At 41.0% G+C, this 21,649-nt stretch overlaps 1 protein-coding gene across 2 annotated transcripts in view; it reads left to right on the top strand.

The window, feature by feature from the left end:
* LOC109929127 (SPARC (osteonectin), cwcv and kazal like domains proteoglycan 1) overlaps positions 1-21,649 on the top strand; it is a 468,013-nt gene that overhangs the window by 353,503 nt on the left and 92,861 nt on the right. For both annotated transcript variants that reach the window (XM_048603880.1, XM_048603879.1), the window contains exon 6: positions 10,063-10,177. In XM_048603880.1, coding sequence (XP_048459837.1) covers positions 10,063-10,177 — 115 coding nt within the window. The remainder of the gene's footprint in view (positions 1-10,062; positions 10,178-21,649) is intronic.

Here is a 21,649-nt window from a genome sequence, read left to right as displayed (position 1 = left end):
TCCCAGTTATTTGGCTCACTATAAACACTGATCCCAGCATGGTTCGGGTATGAACTGTCACAACAATACAACTTCCACTTACCCAAGGACTCATGCCAGAACATGAACGAGAACACATTTCTATTACACAGCCTTTGAACCAGACATTTATTTCTCTAATCACAAAAAAATTGCTGAGTTTGCTAATTGACACCAAACTGGGGGAAATAATCAATGCAGAGGTAGACTGCAACAAATTAGAAGAGGACATTGTTAAATCAAAAATAATAAAGCATTTCAGACAAAGGCTATTATATAGAGTGAGGATGCTCATCGGCGATGAATAATTGAGTGGGGGAATGGTCTCAAGGGGTTAAGTGGCCTATTCCTGTTCCTGTGTTCCCATATGAATTATTAATTTTATCAATGTAATCATAGCGTAAAATCACTTGTAATATTTTCTCCTCCTGCTCCAGTGACCTCTGGTATTCCCCAAGGATGTTCTGCTCCTACTTTTTATCTTCATGCTGACCCATGGCAAAATCTTCTGAAATCAGGCCAGCAATTTCCATGTAAAAAATCGAGAGTGGAGAACAGTGTGAGAGAGAGCAGAGAGCTTCAAAAAAAGTAAGAGAGAGAGAGTGGGGTTGGCAACTTCTTAAAGAGAAAAGCAGACTTGTGTGAGAAGGGCAGCAGCAGCGGGAGATAAGAACAGATGGCGGACAGGAAGTCCCAGCACATGCACAACCCACCTGTGTGAGGATACCAGTGGGAGTGGATAAAACCCAGCAGCAGAGAGTCCATTCAACCAGCTTCTACCCAACAGAGCCAAAGTGTGGTATCATAGCAAAACAGGTGGAGATTGGTAGATCTTTCTTTCATATGTCTTTTGATTGTCCAAATAGTTTAAAGCAGGAGACATTATTGCACTTGAAGAGTACAATAAAGAAGTTCACTTTTAGAATATTTAACATTTAAATTAAACAATCAACTTGAATAAAGATGACTTTTTAGGTGATGTGTTGCAGCTGCAGTAAGTGAGAGGCGGTGTGATCCACAGGGAACACATTTACAGTTAGTGTTTGCTGCTCGAGAAATTTTGGCTCAGAGTTAAGGATTCTGAGGAAAGGTCGCTCGACCTGAAACATTAACATTGATTTCTCTCCATAAATGCTGCCAGACCTGCTGAGAGCGTTTCTAGCAATTTCTGTTTTTGTTTCTGATTTGCAGCATCCGCAGTTCTTTTGATTTTTATTTGGCTCGGAGTGGATGAGCAGGAGTCTGAGCTGCAGACACTGCAACGTACAAGGGAACATAGAGTCGTAGAGTCATACAGGATGGAAACAGACAATTCGGTCCATATAGTCCATGCCGACCATGTTCCCAAACCAAACAAGTCCCACTTGCCTGCATCGGTGCATATCCCTCCAAATCTTTCCAATTCATGAACTTCTCCAAATATCTTTTAAATGTTGTAACTGTATCTATATCCACCACTTCCTCTGGCAGTACATTCCACATATGATTTACTCTCTGTGTAAAAAATTTGCCCCTCATGTCCTTTTTAAATCTTCCTCTCCTCACCTTAAAAATATGCCCTTTGGTTTTGAACTCCCCCACCCTAGGGGAAAAAATCCCTTGCTATTCACCTTATCTATGCCCCTCATGATTTTATAAACCACTGTAAGGTTATTCTTCAACTTCCTATGCTCTAGTGAAAATGTCCCAGCCTACCCAGCCTGTCTTTATAATTCAAACCTTCCAGTCCTGGCAACATTAAGGTAAATCTTTTTTGAACCCTCTCCAACTTAATAATATCCTTCCTACTGTAAGGTGACCAGAACTATACACAATATTCCAAAACAGGCCGTACCAATGTCCTGTACAACCTTAACATGACATCCCAATTCCTGTACTCAGTGGTCTGAGCAATGAAGGCAAGTGTGCTAAACACCTTCTTAACCACCCTTTCTACAAGTGATGCAAATTTCAAAGAAAATGTACCTCTAGATCTCTCTATTTAACAACACTACCCAGGGCCCTACCATAAATTGTGTAAGTCCTGCCCTTGTTTGTTTTACCAAAATGCAACACCTTGCATTTATCCAAATTAAACTCCACTTATAACTCTTCAGCCCATTGATCCAATTGATAAAGACCGCTTTGTAATCTTATATAACCTTCTTTACTATCCATAATACCACCAATTTTGGTGTCATCCACAAACTTACTTACCATGTCTCCTAAATTCTCATTCAAATTGTTCATATAAATGACAAACAAAAGTGGACTCAGTATCAGTCCCTGTGGATCACTGCTGGACACAGTCTGAAAAACAACGCTCCACCACCACCAACTGTCCCCTACCGTCAAGTCAGTTTGGTATCCAATTGGCAAACTCTCCCTGAATCCCATGTGATCTAACTTAACAAATTAATCCATCATGCAGAATCTTGTCATAGTCTTCACTAAGGTCCACGTAAACAACATCTGCCACTCTGCCCTCACTGATCTTTTTGGTTACTTCCTCAAAAAACTCAATCAAGTTTGTGAGATACGATTTCCCTTGCACAAAGCTATGCTGACTGTCCTTAATCAGTCCCTGCCTCTCTAAATACGTGTAAATTCTATCTTTCAGAATCACCTCCAAGAACATGCCCACCACCAATGTGTTTTAAATAAAAGCACAACATTAGCCACCCTCCAGTCACTCCGGCACCTCACTCATGCTTGTAGATGCTACAAATATCTCTGCTAGGAAGGGAGGATTACCAGTCACACCTCTTAGGTTAAATACAACAAATTTGGTCTATGACCAGGGACAGGAAGGTGTGACTGCAAGTGAGGAGGGTGTGGGAATTCAGAATTTAGCTTTGGAGGAGACTCGGCCAGAGCCTTTCTCCAATAAATATGAGGTTCTTGCTCCTAGTGAGGAGAAGGACACAGACTGCAGGGAGGACTCTCAAACTGAATGCAACACCATGGTCCAGAGCGTCATTCACATGGGCGGAGGAAAGAGAAATGTAGTAATAAGAGATATCTTAGTTTGGGGAATAGATACTATTCTCTGCAGGAAAAACAGCAGGTTCCAAAGGCTATGTTGCCTACCTGGTGCCAAGGTTCAGGAAATTTCTTCTGGGTAGTCAGGAAGTTGGAGTGGGAGGGGAAGGATCCAATCATCACAGTTCATGTAGGTACCAATGACATAGGTGCGACGAGGGAAGAGGTTCTGCTGAAGGATTATGAGCAGTTTGGGGCTAAATTAAGAAAGCAGAGCCACAAAGATGATAATCTCCAGATTATAACCGAACCACATGTAAATTTGGTAGAGAATAAATAGTATTAGAGAGGTAAACACATGTTTCAAGTGTAAGAGAATTGAGTTTGGATTTATAAGGCACTGACACTAGTACCGAAGAAGGAGAGAGCTGTTCCATCGAGACAGATTTCATTTAATCTATGTTGGAACCACTGTCCTGGTGAATCATATAACTCAGGTTGCGGATAAGGCTTTGAACTAATTAGTGGGGGAAGGGTTGAATTGAAGGAAAGTTTAAAAAAATTAAAAGGCAACAAGAGAGCAGACGTATTGAAAAGGTGAATGATAATCAAAGTGTGATGGGTAGAAAATATAAGCAGAAGACTGCAGCGGAAATTAGAACCAGTGAAGGAGTAATGGTAAAAAGTCAAAGCCCAAGGCTTATAACTGAATGCACACAGCCTTTATAATAAGATAGATGACAGAAGTAAAAATAAGTGAATATGATTTCACAGCAATTCTGTAGACATGGTTATGTGGTGGCTAAGACTGGGAACTCAATATTCAAGGGTATTCGGCATTCCAGAGAAGTAGGCAAAAAGAGAAAAGGTGTTGGGGTAGCTGTATTAATAAAGAAAGGTATTAGTGTGATAGTGAGTTGTGATATAGGTGCAGTAGATTGTGGTGTGAAATCAGTTTGGATGGAAATAGTGCTGAAAAGAAGTCACCAGTGGAAGTGTTCTTTAGGCCCCAAAGAGTTGCCTCAATCTAGGATAATATATAAATGAGGAAATAATTGAAGCATGTAAGAAGGGCACTACATTATCATGGATGATTTTAAACTTGACTGGACAAATTAGATTAGCCAAGGTAACAAGGAAAATGAATTTGTACAGTGTGTCAGGGACTGTTTCCTGGAGCAGTATGTTGCAAAACCTACTCAGGAACAGGCTGCTTTAAATCTAGTAATGTGTTATCTGAAAGGATTAATAAGAGATCTCGTAATTAAGTGTCCTCTAGGGTGTAGGGAACACAACATGACCGAATTTCAAATTTAGATTAAGGGAGAGCAACTTGTGTCTGATACCAGCATCCTCAACTGAAATAAGGACAAATACAGAGCTACAAAGAAAGAGTTGGCTAAAGCTGGCTGGGAAATTGGACTAAAAGGAAAATCAGTGGATGAACAGTGGCGGATATTTAATCAGATATTTCATAATGCTCAGCAAAAGTTTATTACAGTCAAAAAGAAGGCCGCAATGAGAAGAATAAACCACCCATGGTTAACAAAGGCAGTCCAAGAGATTATCCAATCAAAAACTAAGGCATATAAAGCAACAAAAAAATAGCATCAGGCCAGAGGATTGGGTACTTTTTTTTGTAGGAACCAACAGTAGATGTTTAAAAAGCTAATAAAAAAGGAGAGAATTGATGATGGAAGTAAATTGGCAACAAATATATGAACAAAAAGCAAGGGCTTCTATGGATATATGTAGTATAAATTAAAAAAGACAGTAATTAAAGTAAGTGTGGGACCTGGGAGGATGTAACTAGGAAATTGATAACATGAAAGAGGGAAATAACAGATAATTTAAACCAATATTTTACATCAATCTCCAGGTGGAGGACACTGTAAACATCCCAAAGATAACACATAGGCAAGGTGTGAATAGGAATGCAACAGTCTCTATCACAAGAGGTTGAGTATTTGACAAACTAATGAAACAAAAGGCAGATTAGTCACTAGGAAATGATGGCCTACATCCAAGTGTTTTAAGAGAAGTGAGTTTAGACATAATTGAGGCATTGTTCGAAAAATTCCAGAAGTCACTGAAATCTGGGCAGTTCTGTTCAAGATGGGGCGTCAGGAACCAGGAAACTATAGGCCAGTTTACCTGACATCTATCGCCGGAAAAATGCTACAGTCTATTATTAAGGAAGTAATAGCAGAACATTCAGAAACGTTTATCACAATCAGAATCAAAACAGTTTCATGAAAGGGAAAACATATTTGATAAGTTTGCTAGAGTTCTTTAATGAAATCTGAGCAGTCTAAAAAGCTGATTCTGAGTCTGTACAGACCAGTGAATGTTCCTTGCAATTGTATTCTAAAACAGAAATTTGAATAGCAAGATCACCTCAGCCTCCTGGATGATTTATTGGTCTATGCTGAAAGAAATGTCATTTCCAGAGGCCCCAAGCTGGAGAGTCTTCAGCAGTTTCATCAGGGATCTCTAGGCATCCCATATGCTAGGCCAGAATCCACAATTCCGTTTGGTGACTGGGAATCTCCAAGCTATCGAAGGCATGATTTTCAAATTGTAATCCATGGACAAGACCGTACAGTACCATTAATGGTGTTCTCATTCCCATCGTAACCATGAGAGCACCTTGGGATGAACTTTTTTAATATGCAAGGATAAACAGTAATATTAATTTTGGATTATTACTGTTGGCGGATCGTGGTCAAGTGACGCATGGTCCTGCCTCAGCAGCACCTATTGCAATGCTGAAGGAAATCTTTGCCATAAACAGCATTCATGATTTATCTATCTGTAACAATGGTCCACTGTTTGCCAATGACTGGTTCCAATGCTTCACTGAGGCCTATGGTTTTGTTCATGCCTGGTTTTCTGACGTGCCAGTAAAAAAGCTGAAAGAGGGACTCTCACCGTCAAATCCTTATGAAAAAGTGATTGCGTCTCTTTATTCTTATTAGGTTATGGGTCTGTTTCACTGCAGAATGGTCTTGCTCTACTATAACTCTTGATGAGCAGGAGATTACACATACCTCCCAAGTCTTCCATATGTCATTCAACCATTCTCAAGGTGCCAGAGATAGAAAGGGTGAGCAAAACTGTGGACTAACCAGAGCATGAACATAGTACGTGACCATAAAGAACAACACCCATCATCACCGCAGCCAGAGAAGTTATTGTGTGTCCATGGCCAGAATTGGAGGGGCCAGGTTCATCCACAGTGTTACCTCATGTGCACTGATCGGGGAGTTCTCAGGAAAAAAACATCAGAATCCACCAGCAGAAGGCCCTCACAGGAATGAGCCAGTTGCCCAGCGGACTGAGTAGACAGCCTGACTAACCTACTACAAGGTTCACCTGCACCTCTGCAGGAAGACATTAATCCTAGGCCTCCTCCAAAAGAGCTCAGACACAATCAGGTCAATTGGTCAAAACATCGCAGCATCTGCTTCTATGACTCAGGGATAGACTCAGCAACTGTGTTTGGTCGGGTGGTGGGGGGAATGGTGGGGGGGTGGGAGGGTGGGGACTGTGGTGGGGGTGGTGCAGTAGATGGGGGGATGTAGGATAATGTTAACACTTTGTGATGTACCCAGTTTATAGTTTGAGCGAACATGTGGGTTACTATACTATGTAGGATTAATGGCTTTATGCCAGTGGATAGAACACATCATCAATAATATCAGGAATATCAGGTCACATGAACTGGGTCCTGAGTGTAAAAGGTTCTAGTGAAGTCCAGATCTACCGTGACTCTATACATAATGTAAATAATTACAACATGTTCATTGGCTTGCACTCGTACAGTATCAAGTCCCCATCTAAGGCAGCCAGAATCTGCCCCTGATATTAATACAAAACATTGAGCTGCCTAAACCGAAGTCTGAACTGCCCTCCCTAAACTTTGCTGCTTCTTTAACTCTCTCCCCTCCTTTGTGATGCTCATTAAAATCTACCTCTTCAACCAAGCACTTAGTTATCTTCCCTAATATCTCATTATGTGTCTCAGCTTCAAATCTTTGCTACAGTTATGAGGTTCATTGGTAGAATTTTGGGTTTATAAAAGTGCTATATTTTGGTATAGTACCTAAGTTGTGAAGATAATCTGAATGGGACATGTAACCTGTCTGATGACTGCCTGAGAACTGATCTGGATAATGTGTCTGCTAAAGATTAAAAATAGGCTCAGATTGGTTTTCCGGGTAAAAGGAGTAAGGCATTCACAATTGGAAACAATGGCAGTAGCATTTGTGTTTACAGCAGTTAGACTGATGGCCTCCAAAGTCCCAAGAAGATATTCAGAATGTAAAATTATATACAATTCTACCTTAAGTTGTCCATTTAGTTCCAAGAGAAAAGAGAGTTGGGCTCCAAAGTACAGCTAATCAGTACATCAAGCTGGATGTAAGTTCTACATGATTCACAATATCATGGACATGGGCTTTAAGAAAGGAGGATTTTTTCAAAATATCCCTGCAACTCACAAACACAACCAGTCTGCGGGGATCGGGGAGAAAGAGTGAGGGAGAAACACAGTGGGAGAGAAGCTGAGGTCAAATGTCTGTAAGATTCACCATGCATTAAAGCAGCTGGGTACTCGTGCTCTGACTGAAGAGACCACATTCGTGAGGAATTAGTTGAAACTGGAATATTTGCCTATCTTTAGTTAAAGGGAGGAATCTCCAGAAAAAAATCCTTATCATTAAAGACATTCTGGGGTTAAAAGTTACCAAGCTGGGCAAGGTAAAGAATTGGAGTAAACCCTCAGGAGCCAAGAATAATTTGGAACTGCATTGAGAAAATTGAATTTGAAGACAAGTAAGCCTATGAATGTGTATATAGGTTGCATTCAAAATAACAGGGAAGTTTGATTCTGTAGTTCAGCGAATAAGCTTCCCACAAAAGTAGTGTTTAGCCAAGCTGGCTTTTAGTTTGCTTTATTAAAGTAGAGGTCTCAACATATGAAACCTTGTTGTGTTATCCTTACAGCTATTATCTGGAAATTCAATTTTTTAAAAAATTTTAATACTGTGTATGGAGATTGTATTATTTGTAATGCATCCATAAAACACTTTGGGATATTTTATTATGCAGAAGATATGATTGAAATCCAAGTTTTGTTTATTAATCTTATATCTATCCCCTCTCGCTGTATACCATCAACCACTGGAGTCAGTCTCTTCATAATTTAAACACCTCTGTTAGATCACCCAATTTCTTCTGTTATAACAAAAGCAGTTATATTTCCTCACATTCTTCTACATTTAAGGATATCATAATTTAATTCATCATCCCCTCGTGATCTGAGGTCAGACTCAATGTAGAAAATCTGGAGTAGTCGATTTGAAGTTTGTTTTTGTACACTCAGGGATATTATATACTGACTTGGCATGAGTAATGAAATAAAAGACACTAGGCTAGATTTTCCATTTGACCACAGTAAATAGGCAGAAAATCTAACCTACCTACGCTTTTTGCATCTCAATGGAAAGGGCCAAGAAACCACGGAGGGGAAATGATTCAGAAAGCCTAAAGTCAAAAAATTCTAAAGTCACAAACCACCATCTTATTAGAAGAACTCATCAAGAGGCAGATACTTCAATCTTTCTTTAAAATTAAACTACAACATTGTGTGAAATAAGAGATTACAGTGAATATCTAAAGTTTTCTAAACCCGTTTAATTTAAGACATAATGGTAACTATTTCCAAGTTTTTATTTTTCTCCAAATCTCCTGACACTGAATTGGCACATGGTCAGTTCGTCCATTTGCTGAAGCCATTGTTGTGATCCCAGTTTCTATGGAAACCTCCACAGACCCTCTGTTGCCCCACTCACCATGACCAGGGCAGTAAGCATCGTGAGAGTTTGAAAGTGGGATGGTGAGAGGAATAGTGAACAGGGCAGAAAGGGAGGCAGCAAGGTTTGGAATCAGAGGATGTGAGAGCCAGTGAGCAAGAAGCAGCAAAAACTGTGTTCTTTTTGGGCTAAGTCTGATGTGTGCCACGTTTGGATAGCTGGAATGTTACTGGCAGTGACCTCACAGGCACTGGAACTGCAAGTGTAGTGAGTGAACCTTCTGTGGTTGTGGTGTTAGCAAACACTTTTTTTTTGGAAAGGAAGTGAGATGTGTTCCACTGAGTAACAGATAGAAGATAATACACTCAAAATAAAACGTGTAATCTGCCTGCACCAAGAAGGGTATCAAAATAGTTAAGGATGAAGTTGAAAGAAACCTATAGGTCTTAGTCAACTCAATTCTCAACATGTCCAACTACTGCAGAGCAGCAACCAATAAGGCCATTTGGATGTTAAAGTAGACAATAAGTTGGGAAGGAAACACATGCTCATAACAAGCCACAAATGTGTCAATTATCATTTGGTGTACACAATATAACATTTGTCCAGGGTCCATACCTAAATGTGGCACTGGATTCTTTTCATATTCAAATAAGAGGTTTATTACCTATTAGATGCCCTTCTGTAAAATTGGGTTGACCTGCACGAATAGCTAGCACAGGCAAGCTTTGTTCAGGAAACATGCATCTCTGACAAATATCCTTATCTGAATGGGAAGTTAGAAAAGGCAGGGGTGCTCCTCCCAGCACTGTATCTAAAGAATTACAGCTATTGCTGGCCCCTTTGCCCCACAATGTCATTGACCTCGTATCAAATGAGATGGCATCACCCCAAGCACTGTCAAACTCTTCCCAATCGTTGACCACTTCCCAATGGGAACCATGACCCTCCCCTCCTCTCAATTGCACTCCTCCTGTTATCTCCACTAAGAACATAACCTGAGGACAGCTACTTAATGTTCAAGTCATTTTCTCTTGTGAGTTGCTTGGAGGTCACCAATAGAAGTTTGCAGCCCACTGACCAGATGACGATGAGGCCTGAGGGCTGGTATTGCATGGACCTTGAAACTTCATATCCAGTGAGCTACTTGAGTTGACTCCACTTGCCTAGATTTGGCCCAGCAACATTTCTGGACTCTGGTGTGGATGCATTGGAAATGGGAAATGATCATGTTATATAACATTCTCTTTGCCTTTCTTAATTCCAGTGTAAACTTGATTACCAAGCTTGTTCTGCACGTAAGAAGATCACCATGAGATGCAAAGGACCTTGTCCTTGTCTTCCTGACCAAGAAAGTGTGAAGCTGAAAAGCGAAAAGACAGGTAATTCACAGATAAGACCAAGATAATCCAATATATTTAAGTGTTCATTTATAATTTACTCCTCTATTCAATAACACTTCTGAGACAATGATTTGATTCAAATTGATTTCTAAAACATATGAAGGATTATTTTAAGATTGGAAGCTTGAGGGGGAATTTAAAATATAAATATTGGTTTTCAGGTTTTGAAATTAAAGTCGGTGATGTTACCTCTAGGGATATGAATCATATTTCTATTAGAACTGTGAAAGTCTAGTGCAAACACATAAAGCAGAAAACAAGCAAAACAAGGTAAACAAAGAAGATCTTTCTTAATGTGGATTATCGGTATGGAACTTGCATGGAAATACAGATGGCTTCCATTTTCAAGCATCGAGGTCCCTAATGTTGGTCCTGTTGAGACAGAAAGCACACAAACTTTGTACCGCCTGCTCATTTCCATTATTGTAACATGAGCCATGCTTGCCCCCTAAAGTGGGAGAGGGCCTCACTCATTAGCAGGAAAGTGCTGCTGATTGCATATAAGTGGCTGTAAGTGGAAGCTGAAAAAAAAACACCAGGGAAGAGAAAGGTCTCTAGGGTTTACAGATGAGATACAGCATTAGTGATAGAGGTCCACAAGAGAGAGAGGTCATATTTGACCTCTTGACAAAGAAACTGTCGAGACATATCCTCAGAGAGAGTTAAGAGCCAGGTGGTCATGGAGGTCAGTTCTTGAAAATTGACTGTGAGAATCTGCCATAAGCTGTTGAAAGACCTCGCAAGGATGAACAAAGTCAGCAGTGCAACTTAACTGGACAACACATATGCACTACATCACCAATCTCTCACACTGCTCAATGCCTATGTACCTATCACTCATGGAGTGCCACAGGGATCATGCTGGGACTGTAAATATTTACAATGTACAGATTAATGACTTGGGCAAGGAAAGTGAATGAACTATTGCCAAGTTTGTGCCTGACACAAAAACAGGTGAGCAGGCAAGCTGTGAGAATGACACAGAGAGTCTACATGGGCATATAGACAGGTTAAGAGGGTGAGCAAAACCTTGGCAGATGGAATATAATGTGGGAAGATGTTAAGTAACGCACTTTGGTGAGAAGAATAGTGCAACTGAATAACATTCAAACAGAGAAAGATAGCAGAAAGCTGTAGGATGGAGGGATTTGGGAGTCCTTGTGCATAAATCACAAAAAGATAGCATACAAGTTCAGCACATAATAGGGAAGGCAAATAAAATGTTGACTTTCATTTCGAAGGGAATAGAGTATAAAGACAAGGAGAACAAAAATAGAAATTGCTGGAAAAACCGATCTCTGAAGAAGGGTCACTGGACCCAAAACATTAACTCTGCTTTTTCTCCACAGATGCTGCCAGAGCTGCTGAGCTTTTCCAGCAATTTCAGTTCTTGGTTGTGACTTCCAGCATCCACAGTTCTTTGGTGTTTTTGTTTAGTATAAAAGCAGGGAGGTTTTGCTAAAACTATATGAGGCACTAGTTAGATCACAGCTGGAATATTATGAACAGCTTTGGGCCTTTTATCTAAGGGACAATGTAGTAGCACTGGAGGCAGCCCAGAGAGTGTTCATGCAGCTGAATCTGGGAATGGAAGAACTATCTTATAAGGAGAAGTTTAGTAGGTTGGGCCTGTACTCATTTGACTTCAGAAGAATGAGAGACAATCTTATATGACATTCTTAGGGTCCTTTACAGGGTATATGCAGAAAGATTATTTTACCTTGTGGGAGAGTCTAAGACTAGAGGGCATAGTCTTAGAATACTCAGTCTGCTCTTGATCATCTGTAAAGTGATGGAAGGTGTCAACAACAGTGCTATCAAGCACTACCAGTTCAGCAATAACCTGCTCAGTGATGCCCAATTTGTGTTCTGCCAGGGCCACTCAGCTCCTGACCTCAATGCAGCCTTGGTTCAAAAATGGACAAAAGAGCTGAATTCCAGAAGTGAGGTAAAACTGATGGCCCTGGACATCAAGGCTGCATTCGACCAAGTGTGGTATCAGAGAGCCCTAGCAAATTTGGAATCAATTGGTATTCAGGGGCAGAAATTCAGCAAAGATCCTTCCATAGCACCTTCCAGACCCACGACCATTTCCATCTGGAAGGGCAAAGACAGCAGATACATGGGAACACCACTATCTGCAAGTTCCCTTCCAAGCCACTCACCGTCCTGACTTGGAAATATAGCTCCATTCCTTCACAGTCGCTAGGTCAAAATCCTGGAAGGGTATTGTGGGTCAACCCACAGCAGGTGGACTCCAGCGATTCAAGAAGGCAGCTCACCACAACCTTCTCAAAGGCAGCTAGGGACTGGCAATAAATGCTGGCCAGCCAGCAATGCCCGCATTCCACAAATGTGTAATAAAAAACAATGAAGGGGTCAGAGATAGTAGGAAACTGACACTGGAGAATCTGAGATAACAACGTGTAGTGCCGGATGAACACAGCAGGCCAAGCAGCCTCAGAGGAGCAGGAAAACTGATGTTTCGGTTCGGGATCCTTCTTCAGAAAACATTTGATACACATTTGATGCAGAGATGAGGAGGAATTGCTTCTCTTAGATGGTAGTGAACCTGTGGAATTGTCAAGGATGGGTCATTAATTATATTCAAGGTTTAGAAAGGATATTTTTAATCGGCAAGGTAATCAAGAGTCATGTGGAAAAGGCAGGAAAGTGGATTTTTATATCAGACATGATCTAATTGAATGGCAGAGCAGACTCAATGGGCTGAATGACCTACTTCTGCTCTTACATATGGTCTTGTAGTCATCATGCTGGAAATCTGATAAACAAACAAGGAATGCTGGTAATATTTCACAAGTCTGGCAGGATATGTGGAGAAGGCATTCTGATTTGAGGGCAAATTTACACGTGAGTTCTGCTCTGGAAATTCAGATAATGACTTTGATTGGGTAGCATTCAGGAGAATGACGATGAAAATGCACTCCCAGATGTTCAATGCATTGGCAGGCTTGCCAGACAACCTCTTGTCACTGTCAAACAACATGGAGCTGTTCAGCTGTCATGTGGCAGAGAGAATTGTGCTTAGTTTGAAGTCTATTGCATCCACCATGGAAGTGGTGACCAGCTTCATGACAGCACTTGTGGGCCCAGCCTTGATGCAGTGTCTGATGGCCAGTGTCCCAGCATCCATTGCAACACAAGCAGAAGCTGCCAACATGTCAGTGCTGCAGTAGAAGCTAGATGAACTTCAAGCTTGTTATTGGCTCAGCCTGCAGGTATCACGGCTGCAGATGTCAGAGCTGAAAAAGGCAAACATTTCCACATGGAAATCCCCAGAATCCTATCCTCGTAAAGATTACTAGGCTTGCTGAAGCACCAGGCCACGTATGTCACAGGTACATATCCATTGTCTTTGTGTGGTCGGGTGGTGGAGGTGGAGGGTTATATGCTCTGTGTAGAAGAGATATCCTTTATCTCCAACCAGCCAGCCTCTCATCCCACCTGGTGGGCCAAAGGCAGTGAGAATGGCAGATTGCCTCAGGCTGAATCTTACAGTTTTTTGCTAAGTCTGGTTGCATTGCACCATTGTGAAGGGATTCTAGCCGTGAGGCCCAGCAAGGTTTCTCACCACATCTTACCAAATGCACCTCATTAACTACTTAGCCCGCCCACATGACACAGTTCACGTCTGATACTATTCCCACGTTGACAAACAATGTTCCCCGGAAAATTTGCCACTCACCAGGTATCTGCTGAAAAACTGCTATCATTGTACCCACACCATCCTTAGAAATTGCACCTGGACAAGTTGTCAGTCCAGAGCTACCCTGCACACTTCCTGTCATTTACCCTGAACATGACAGACAGTAGAACCGGAGCATCCTGCTTTGTGTGCAAGGAGCTGGGATCCTGCTGGAAAAGGGTGATGCAGATGCAGGATGGCTTCTTTCCTCAGTGCCAGCAGTGGAGGCCACAACACCAAACCATATCAGCCTGGCCCAAGGTTGCAACCCAGGACAGTTCTGTCTGAGCTGACTAGAGGAATGCGCACTAATATGGGATGAAGATCAATGTCCTTCCCCAGGCTACTGACCACCATCTTCCCTCTGATAGCTCACTCTCACTGCTGCCTGGTCCTGTACACACCTCCCACTAAGTCTCATGTTCCAGGATTCTCACTATTACCTGCATCATCTTCCCCCGTCGCTGACATCTTCTCCAACCTCTGACATCACACACCCTGTCTGCTGACTCACTCGCTCGGGACACCTCTCCACCTGCACCAAAACTAACAATATGTCACCAACTTTCATCTCTCAGAATACCTGCCTCGCTCTGATCCCAGCAAGAAGACTGCTGGAATGGCCAGTAAAGGTCAAGATGGGTGGTGGGCTGCCGGACATTCGGCTTATCATCCCATGAGAGGAGCCTGACTCTGACCCCCTGTGCAAAAGCTACCTCGGTTAACTAAGGCTTGCTCACAACCATGACAAGCTTCCTAGCTTGGTGTCCATGCTAACTGGCAAGGCATTACACAAGTATTACAAACCTGGTTTATCTGGCTGAGGGGCAAAGTGCAAAAATGCAAGGCAAGGCAACAAAAGGGAGGGACACTGTGAGGATCCAGGTAGGTTTAGAGTGAGTGAGCATCATGAGAACAAGCAAACAGGTGGGAGATACAGCTTGGTCCAGTCCATGAGCTCTGTGTGTGTGTCCCAGAGCACACAGTGCCCTTGCTGCAGCAATATGAGAGTTACCCGTGCAGCATTGAAGTGCAGAAGTGTAGTGTAAGAGTATTGGTGATGTGCCATGAAGGTTCTTTGAAGCTGGCATATGTTGAGTGCCAATCTGAAGTCACCAAGTGCGTGCTCTGACTTCCATGTTGAAAATTCTCGAATTCAGCTAGATGGCATATTTGGTAGGGTAGAAAGCTAAATATTAAAATGGAAAGTTTCTGCATTTAGAAGACATTTAAAAAGCTATATTCCTTCCTAATTGGCAACTCATTGCTGCCTAATGTGAAACTTTCTCCACCTCTTAGAAAAAGAATATCAGTAACAAGATGCTCCTGGTGTCTTGACAGATTTCTTACCCAAATCTGCCACAAATCTCTGCATAACCCATGTTGTTTAGACCCCTGTCAGACTCTGCCCATTGTATTGAGAGGATATTCACTACCTGATGGATTGGACTTGTTAACTGATCATGTTGAACCATTTTCAATTCCTCTATCTCTCCCCACAGACATGTGGCTGCTACAGTGTTACATGCACAATACTTCTACAAACTTGACCAGAACAGAGCTAAATCAAAAGCATCTCACCTTCAAACGAGGTGACTCGCTCTTTAAGTAGCACTCATGCTAGGGTATGTCTGAGGAGTTCATACTGTTCAGTTGTGATTAGTTAATACTGGACATTCGAAAGACATGAGGCAGCCAAGTTTCTGGAACTTGTGTCAGATCAGCCTGAGAGACAGTTTGACATAATGATCTGCAGTGTGCAAGCTTTCAATGGATGTTCAACGCATCTGCACAGGCACACTAGCAGTATAGACTGCCAGGCTGACCTCACACTGGATACACTAAACCAACTATATTTTCACGTCAGAGTTTCTTTACTCGTTCCTGCACCAATGGCACTATAAAGCCCAATCTTGAGAGGTTAGAAGGTCAATTTATTCTGTTCTTGCAGAATTTACAAAGCCTCATTTTCCTGCGTTCTCCTCTTTATGCTTAAAGTAGTAATTCTTTTTCTTTCAAATTATACGGGGGACTTAGCATCAACTATTATCTATGGAAAAATATTCTACATTTCTGTAACTATTTGCCCAAAAAGGTTTCTTCTAACATCTGGGTAAAACATTTGCAAATTTCTAATTTATTTTTCAACTGCCCAAAACTTCATTGAGCATTCTTACTAACTGCTGAAGAGATTAATTATATTATAAATTTCTAGTTCTGTGTTACTGGGATAAAACCTTTCTAATATCCTAAAATGAGCCCTTTGTGAAACATTTTACGCGAAGGATGTTGTGAAACTTGAAAGCGTTCAGAAAAGATTTACAACAATGTTGCCAGGGTTGGAGGATTTGAGCTGTAGGGAGAGGCTGGGGCTATTTTCCCTGGAGCATCAGAGGCTGAGGAGTGACTTTATAGATGTTTATAAAATAATGAGGGACATAAATAAGGTGAATAACCAAGGTCTTTTCTCCAGGGTAGCAGAGTCCAAAACTAGATGGCATATGTTTAAGGTGACAGGAGAAAGAAATTAAAGTGACCGAAGGGGCAACATTTTAATGCAGAGGGTGATGCATGTATGGAATGAGCTGCCAGAGGAATTGATGGAGGTCGGTGCAATTACAACATTTACAAGGCATCTGAATAGGTATATGAATAGGAAAGGTTTAGAGGGATGTGGGCCAAATGCTGGCAAATGGGACTAGATTTATTTAGGATATCTGGTCAGCATGGATGAGTTGGACCAAAGGATCTGTTTCCATGTTGTACATATCTATGACTCTATGTAAGTTTACAAAAAGTGCAAGTTAGGAATGCAAATGCATAATTTAATTGACCAATTAATTCTACTTTCATTAAGAAGGTTTGCAACACCTTTTGTATATAACAAAGCTATTTGCATTTGGCAGTATTTGAGACAAATTGCTTCTTCTTTCACTGTGCATCAAATGTCTGACTGATGTCCTTCTGTCAACAGCAAATAAGTTGGTTTGGTTGCGCCCTGAACAAAAGTAGAACAGTGAACAAAAGTAGAAAGATGCAAAACTAGGATCAAAACTGATAAAGTTAAGAATCTCTAAGCAAGATCTTCATTATGTTCCAAACATTTTATAACCTAGAGTAATCCCAAAGACCTGAAATTGCAACAAGCTGTGCAAACAGCCTTGTTAATGCTGTTCATTTGGAAGATGTTCAGCAAAAGCAAGTGTAAATGTTGTTACTCTTCTTAGAATTGTCCTGTAGGAAGTTTAATGTCTGTTTTAGCAGGCTGTTAAAACCTCATGCAAAAGAAATTCAGAAGATTTCATTTCTGAGCACCTTACCCACAGAGTGCTAATAGCCCTCACTCACATGGGGAATTCAAGAAAGCCAGGAATTTAAGGCTTGGACCTAAATTTCATGGAAAAGTTGCAACAGCAGAAGCTTTTTGAGGTTAATACACCAATTATCAGACAAGTTATTGGATAAGATCACAGGGTTTTGGAGCAGGAATACCTGGGCCTCAGAGTTTGATCAGAGGGAGCTAAGAGATCAGGAATGAACATTGCAAGTATCTGCAATATTGTTGGCTGTGCTTCAAGATGCAGTCAGAGAGGGAACATTAGGAAATTGGAACCATGGCTGTGGAGATCATGGATCTTGGAATTCTGATAATTAAGATAAGTCATTGCATTTTTTAGTTCCATTTGGCACGTAGCTTAATGGTTAGCACTGCTGCCTGACAGTACCAGGGTCCTGTGTTCAATTCCAGCCTTGGGCAATTCCCCCCATGTCTGTGTGGATTTCCTCACTTTAGTCCAAAGATGTGCAGGTTAGGTGGATTGGCTGTGCTAAGTCACCCATTATGTCCACGGATGTGCAGGCTAGGTGAATTAGCCCTGGGAAATGCAGGGTTACAGGAATAGGGTAAGGTTTGGTCTGGGTGGAATGCTGTTTGGAAGGGAAAGTGTACTCAATGGACTGACTAGCCTGCTTCCACACTGTAGGGATTCTATGATTCTGCTGAGCATTGATTTTCCTAAAGGCAGTAGGCTCTGATACTGACTGTCTCAAGTGAAAATCAAATTTGCAAGAGTAAGCAAGAGCAAGCAATAAACATATTTTCAGATGTTGACAACCCAATGTCTGTTTCTTGTTTCTGACCTTTATAAGATTGACCTTCCTTTGAAGATAAGGGTGTATATTGAAACTAATAGGCTAGATTGTTCTTCCAGATGAAAACCAAAATTCAAATCAGTAAGAATGTGATAATGTATTGAGCAATACAGTAACAATGTAAAGTGAAATAAACTAATCTAAAATTGCAATTTCTTTGGTGCTGAAGATTAAAGGAAATATTTCATGCCTTCTGCAAAAGTGAAGGAGGGCAAGTTATAAATCTATGTATTTTTTGATGCTGGTGCCTGTCTCTATTTTCATTTTCTCTTGAGAGCAACGAAAAACATCACTTTTGGTCGCCTTAGAATCTCCAAATATTTGTCTTACCATATAAATATAATACCAAGTCTTGGACTTCTGAGGTGATAGTGGACAAAGGTATAAAGCATGAAATAGGCTCAACAATAATATACAGATTTATTTTCAAGCTATTTACACAGCACAATTATGCCGAGTGGGGTGCCACAGAGTTAGCCAAAGGGAGTTGTGCATTTTCCTTTTTGACAGTGGCTTTGCTGATTTGCAATTTACTTTGAACAATTGGCTTGTGAGAGAAAAAGATTTTTCGTTTTACCTGCAGGTGCTGGGTGCCTGGTAGATGTTCTTCAGCCGTGACATTCACCACTTCACTAGGCCTGGGTTGCACTTGGCTTTTTAACTCCTTCACTCATGTATTCACGGACAGGGAAAACACAAATTGTTCATTTGTCAAGAACTGCTTTCTTTTACCTCACATCATGTTCATGATCTGGGATAGGACTCACAGGAAAAGGCTCCACTTGAGTTAGTTATTAGCCTTCACTTCATCGGCAACTACAGTTTCATTTTTCAATTACATCCCTTCCTTTGAAGTGTCCCTGCTTGAAGTTCCATATAATATTCCAAAGTCTCTCTCAGGATTGAGTATAATCCACCAGAGATAGTTACTGAGTTACTCAGTAAGGTCAATCTTATAAAGGTCAGAAACAAGAAACAGACATTGGGTTGTCAACATCTGAAAATATGTTTATTGCTTGCTCTTGCTTACTCTTGCAAATTTGATTTTCACTTGAGACAGTCATTATCAGAGCCTACTGCCTTTAGGAAAATCAATGCTCAGCAGAATCATAGAATCCCTACAGTGTGGAAGCAGGCTAGTCAGTCCATTGAGTACACTTTCCCTTCCAAACAGCATTCCACCCAGACGAATTCCTCAGAATTTACCTTCCCAGCCATTTTGGCTTCCATATCATTTTTGGATTTAAATAAAACCACCTGTGGAGACATTGTGATGAAGACTGAGTTGGTTGAAGGCCTAGAGAAGCAAAGGTAAGCTACCACTGCCAGATAATAGCTCTGATTTTCATGTTGGGGATTTGTGTCATCTAATATCTTGGAAGGAAAAGAGAATAGGAAACCGTATAGAAATTAGTCAAGCTGGGCTGTTGATGAAACATAAATGCATGAAATTAAAATATTTCATTATGGCCTTACAGTGTCAGGGACGCCAGGTTCTATTCCACCCGTGGGTGACTGTTAGTGTGGAGTTTGCACATTCTCTCCATGTCTGTATGTGTTTCCCCTGGATGCTTCGGTTTTCTCCCATGGCCCAAAGATGTGCAGGTCAGATGGATTAGCCATGGTAAATGCGGGGTTACAAGGATAGGTGTGGGTCTCAGTGCGATGCTCTTCAGAGGGTCAGTGCAGACTTGATGGACCAACTGACCTCTATCTGCACTGTATGTGTTCTATAATCCTAGTCCCAAATTACTTTTGGACATAGTGAACTTTTATGCAAAACAGATTTTTTTTTTCCCATCTAAGAGATAAGAAAAGGCAGAGATGCAATTCAATGACTATTTGGGAAAATGCGACAGCCAGGCTCTCAAGAGACACATAGTCTGTCTCACCTGGAAAGAGTTGAAGAAATTTCAGAAAAGCACTTGAAAGGAAGAAATGCAATGAAAAAACTTCTCTGTGTGTGTGTGTGTATGTGTGTGTGTGTTGCATCTTAGTAACAACTAAACTCAGTCTTTATTTAACCGGTTAAATTGGCTTCTTTAAAACATAACTAACTGTACTTCGGAACTGAGGAAGTTGTTCATAAGAGGAGGGATCTTTTGTTTTAGGTCAACCAGCTTGCAACCAACGAAGAGAGAATTAAATGAAGAAGATGAATCAGTTCCTCCCTTCCTCATCCAGGGTCATAATGGATTGGGGAGCCTCACCTGAAGACTTGTCATAACAATATAAAAATATAAATGCATAATGACAAAAGATATTTATATATTCAGTTACTATGTAGCCTCAAATAATAACATCGTATCATAAACTAATTAAAAGGATACATGATGAAATTTAGCAAACATTGAAATTTCAAATACATTAGGAGAAGTAGGTCATTGGGCCCTTCAAGCCAGTTCTGCCATTCAAGATCATGGCTGTTCTGTTTGGTTCCAAATTCCATGTTCTCATCTACCTGCAATGACCGTCCATTCGATGGCCCAACAAGGGTCTATCTACCTGCACATTAAAAATATTCAAAGGGAATAAATCAATGCAACTTTCACAACTGTTCCTTATAAAGGTTCCACATCAACCATTCGTCATAAACAAAAATGTCACATTCAGTCTTCTGTTCAATAAAACCAACATGCCATATTTTACATACCTATAGAATTATCACACAATACATTTTACCCACACCATTTTGTTTCGTAGACAGTGATCTAGCATTATATTTTGTTTTCTTGATACTGATGTTTTCAAATGAAGTTTAAAAATAGCAAAACAGGTGTGTAGTTTTCCTCTAATGAATAACTCAGAAGGTTTCATATCTATCAGTAGGAGGCATGAGTTTAATTAGCCTTGTCAAGTATAAGTCCACAGGTTTGCAGGATTAGCTTATCTGACAGACTTGGAACCCACAAAAATATCCACAATGTTGTTGCCTAGGAATGGCTACCACATATGAATTATAGATTTTTGTCTCCATTCTTTTTACACCTCAACGATCAGCGTATCTCTCCCGAGCAATACAGTTTTGGAATTTAGGTGGAAAAAATGCAAAAAAACAAACACCCAGAGTTTCAACCAGCAATTCATCTTAATGTGTAACACATAATCGCAATTCTACAGGTGAACATTCAGATATTCATCACATTGAACTGCACAGTACAGGACTGCACAATATACATGTTTTATATATGTTTGTGTCCATATATTATATATACGACTGACTTTGAAGGGAAGTGTGCAATAGTCAATTAACCACAAATTGATTGGCCTGATATAGGTAGGCAGGAGTGAAAAGAGACAACAAGGTGCAGGGCTGGATGAACACAGCTGGCCAAGCAGCATCATAGGAGCAGAGAGGCTGACGTTTCGGGCCTAGACCCTTCATCAGAAAAGGGGGAGGTGAAGGGGGTTTTGAAATAAATAGGGAGAGAGTGGGAGGCGGATAGAAGAGGGATAGAGGAGAGGATAGGTGGAGAGGAAACAAACAGGTCGAAGAGGCGGGGATGGGGCCAGGAAAGGTGAGTGTAGGTAGGGAGTTAGGAAGGGGATAGGTCAGTCCAGGGAGGACGGACAGGTCAAGGGGGCAGGATGAG

This window comes from Rhincodon typus, chromosome 12 (genome assembly GCF_021869965.1).
Source record: "Rhincodon typus isolate 14 chromosome 12, sRhiTyp1.1, whole genome shotgun sequence".
NCBI lineage: Eukaryota > Metazoa > Chordata > Chondrichthyes > Orectolobiformes > Rhincodontidae > Rhincodon > Rhincodon typus.
This window is presented reverse-complemented; position numbering and strand designations above follow the sequence as displayed.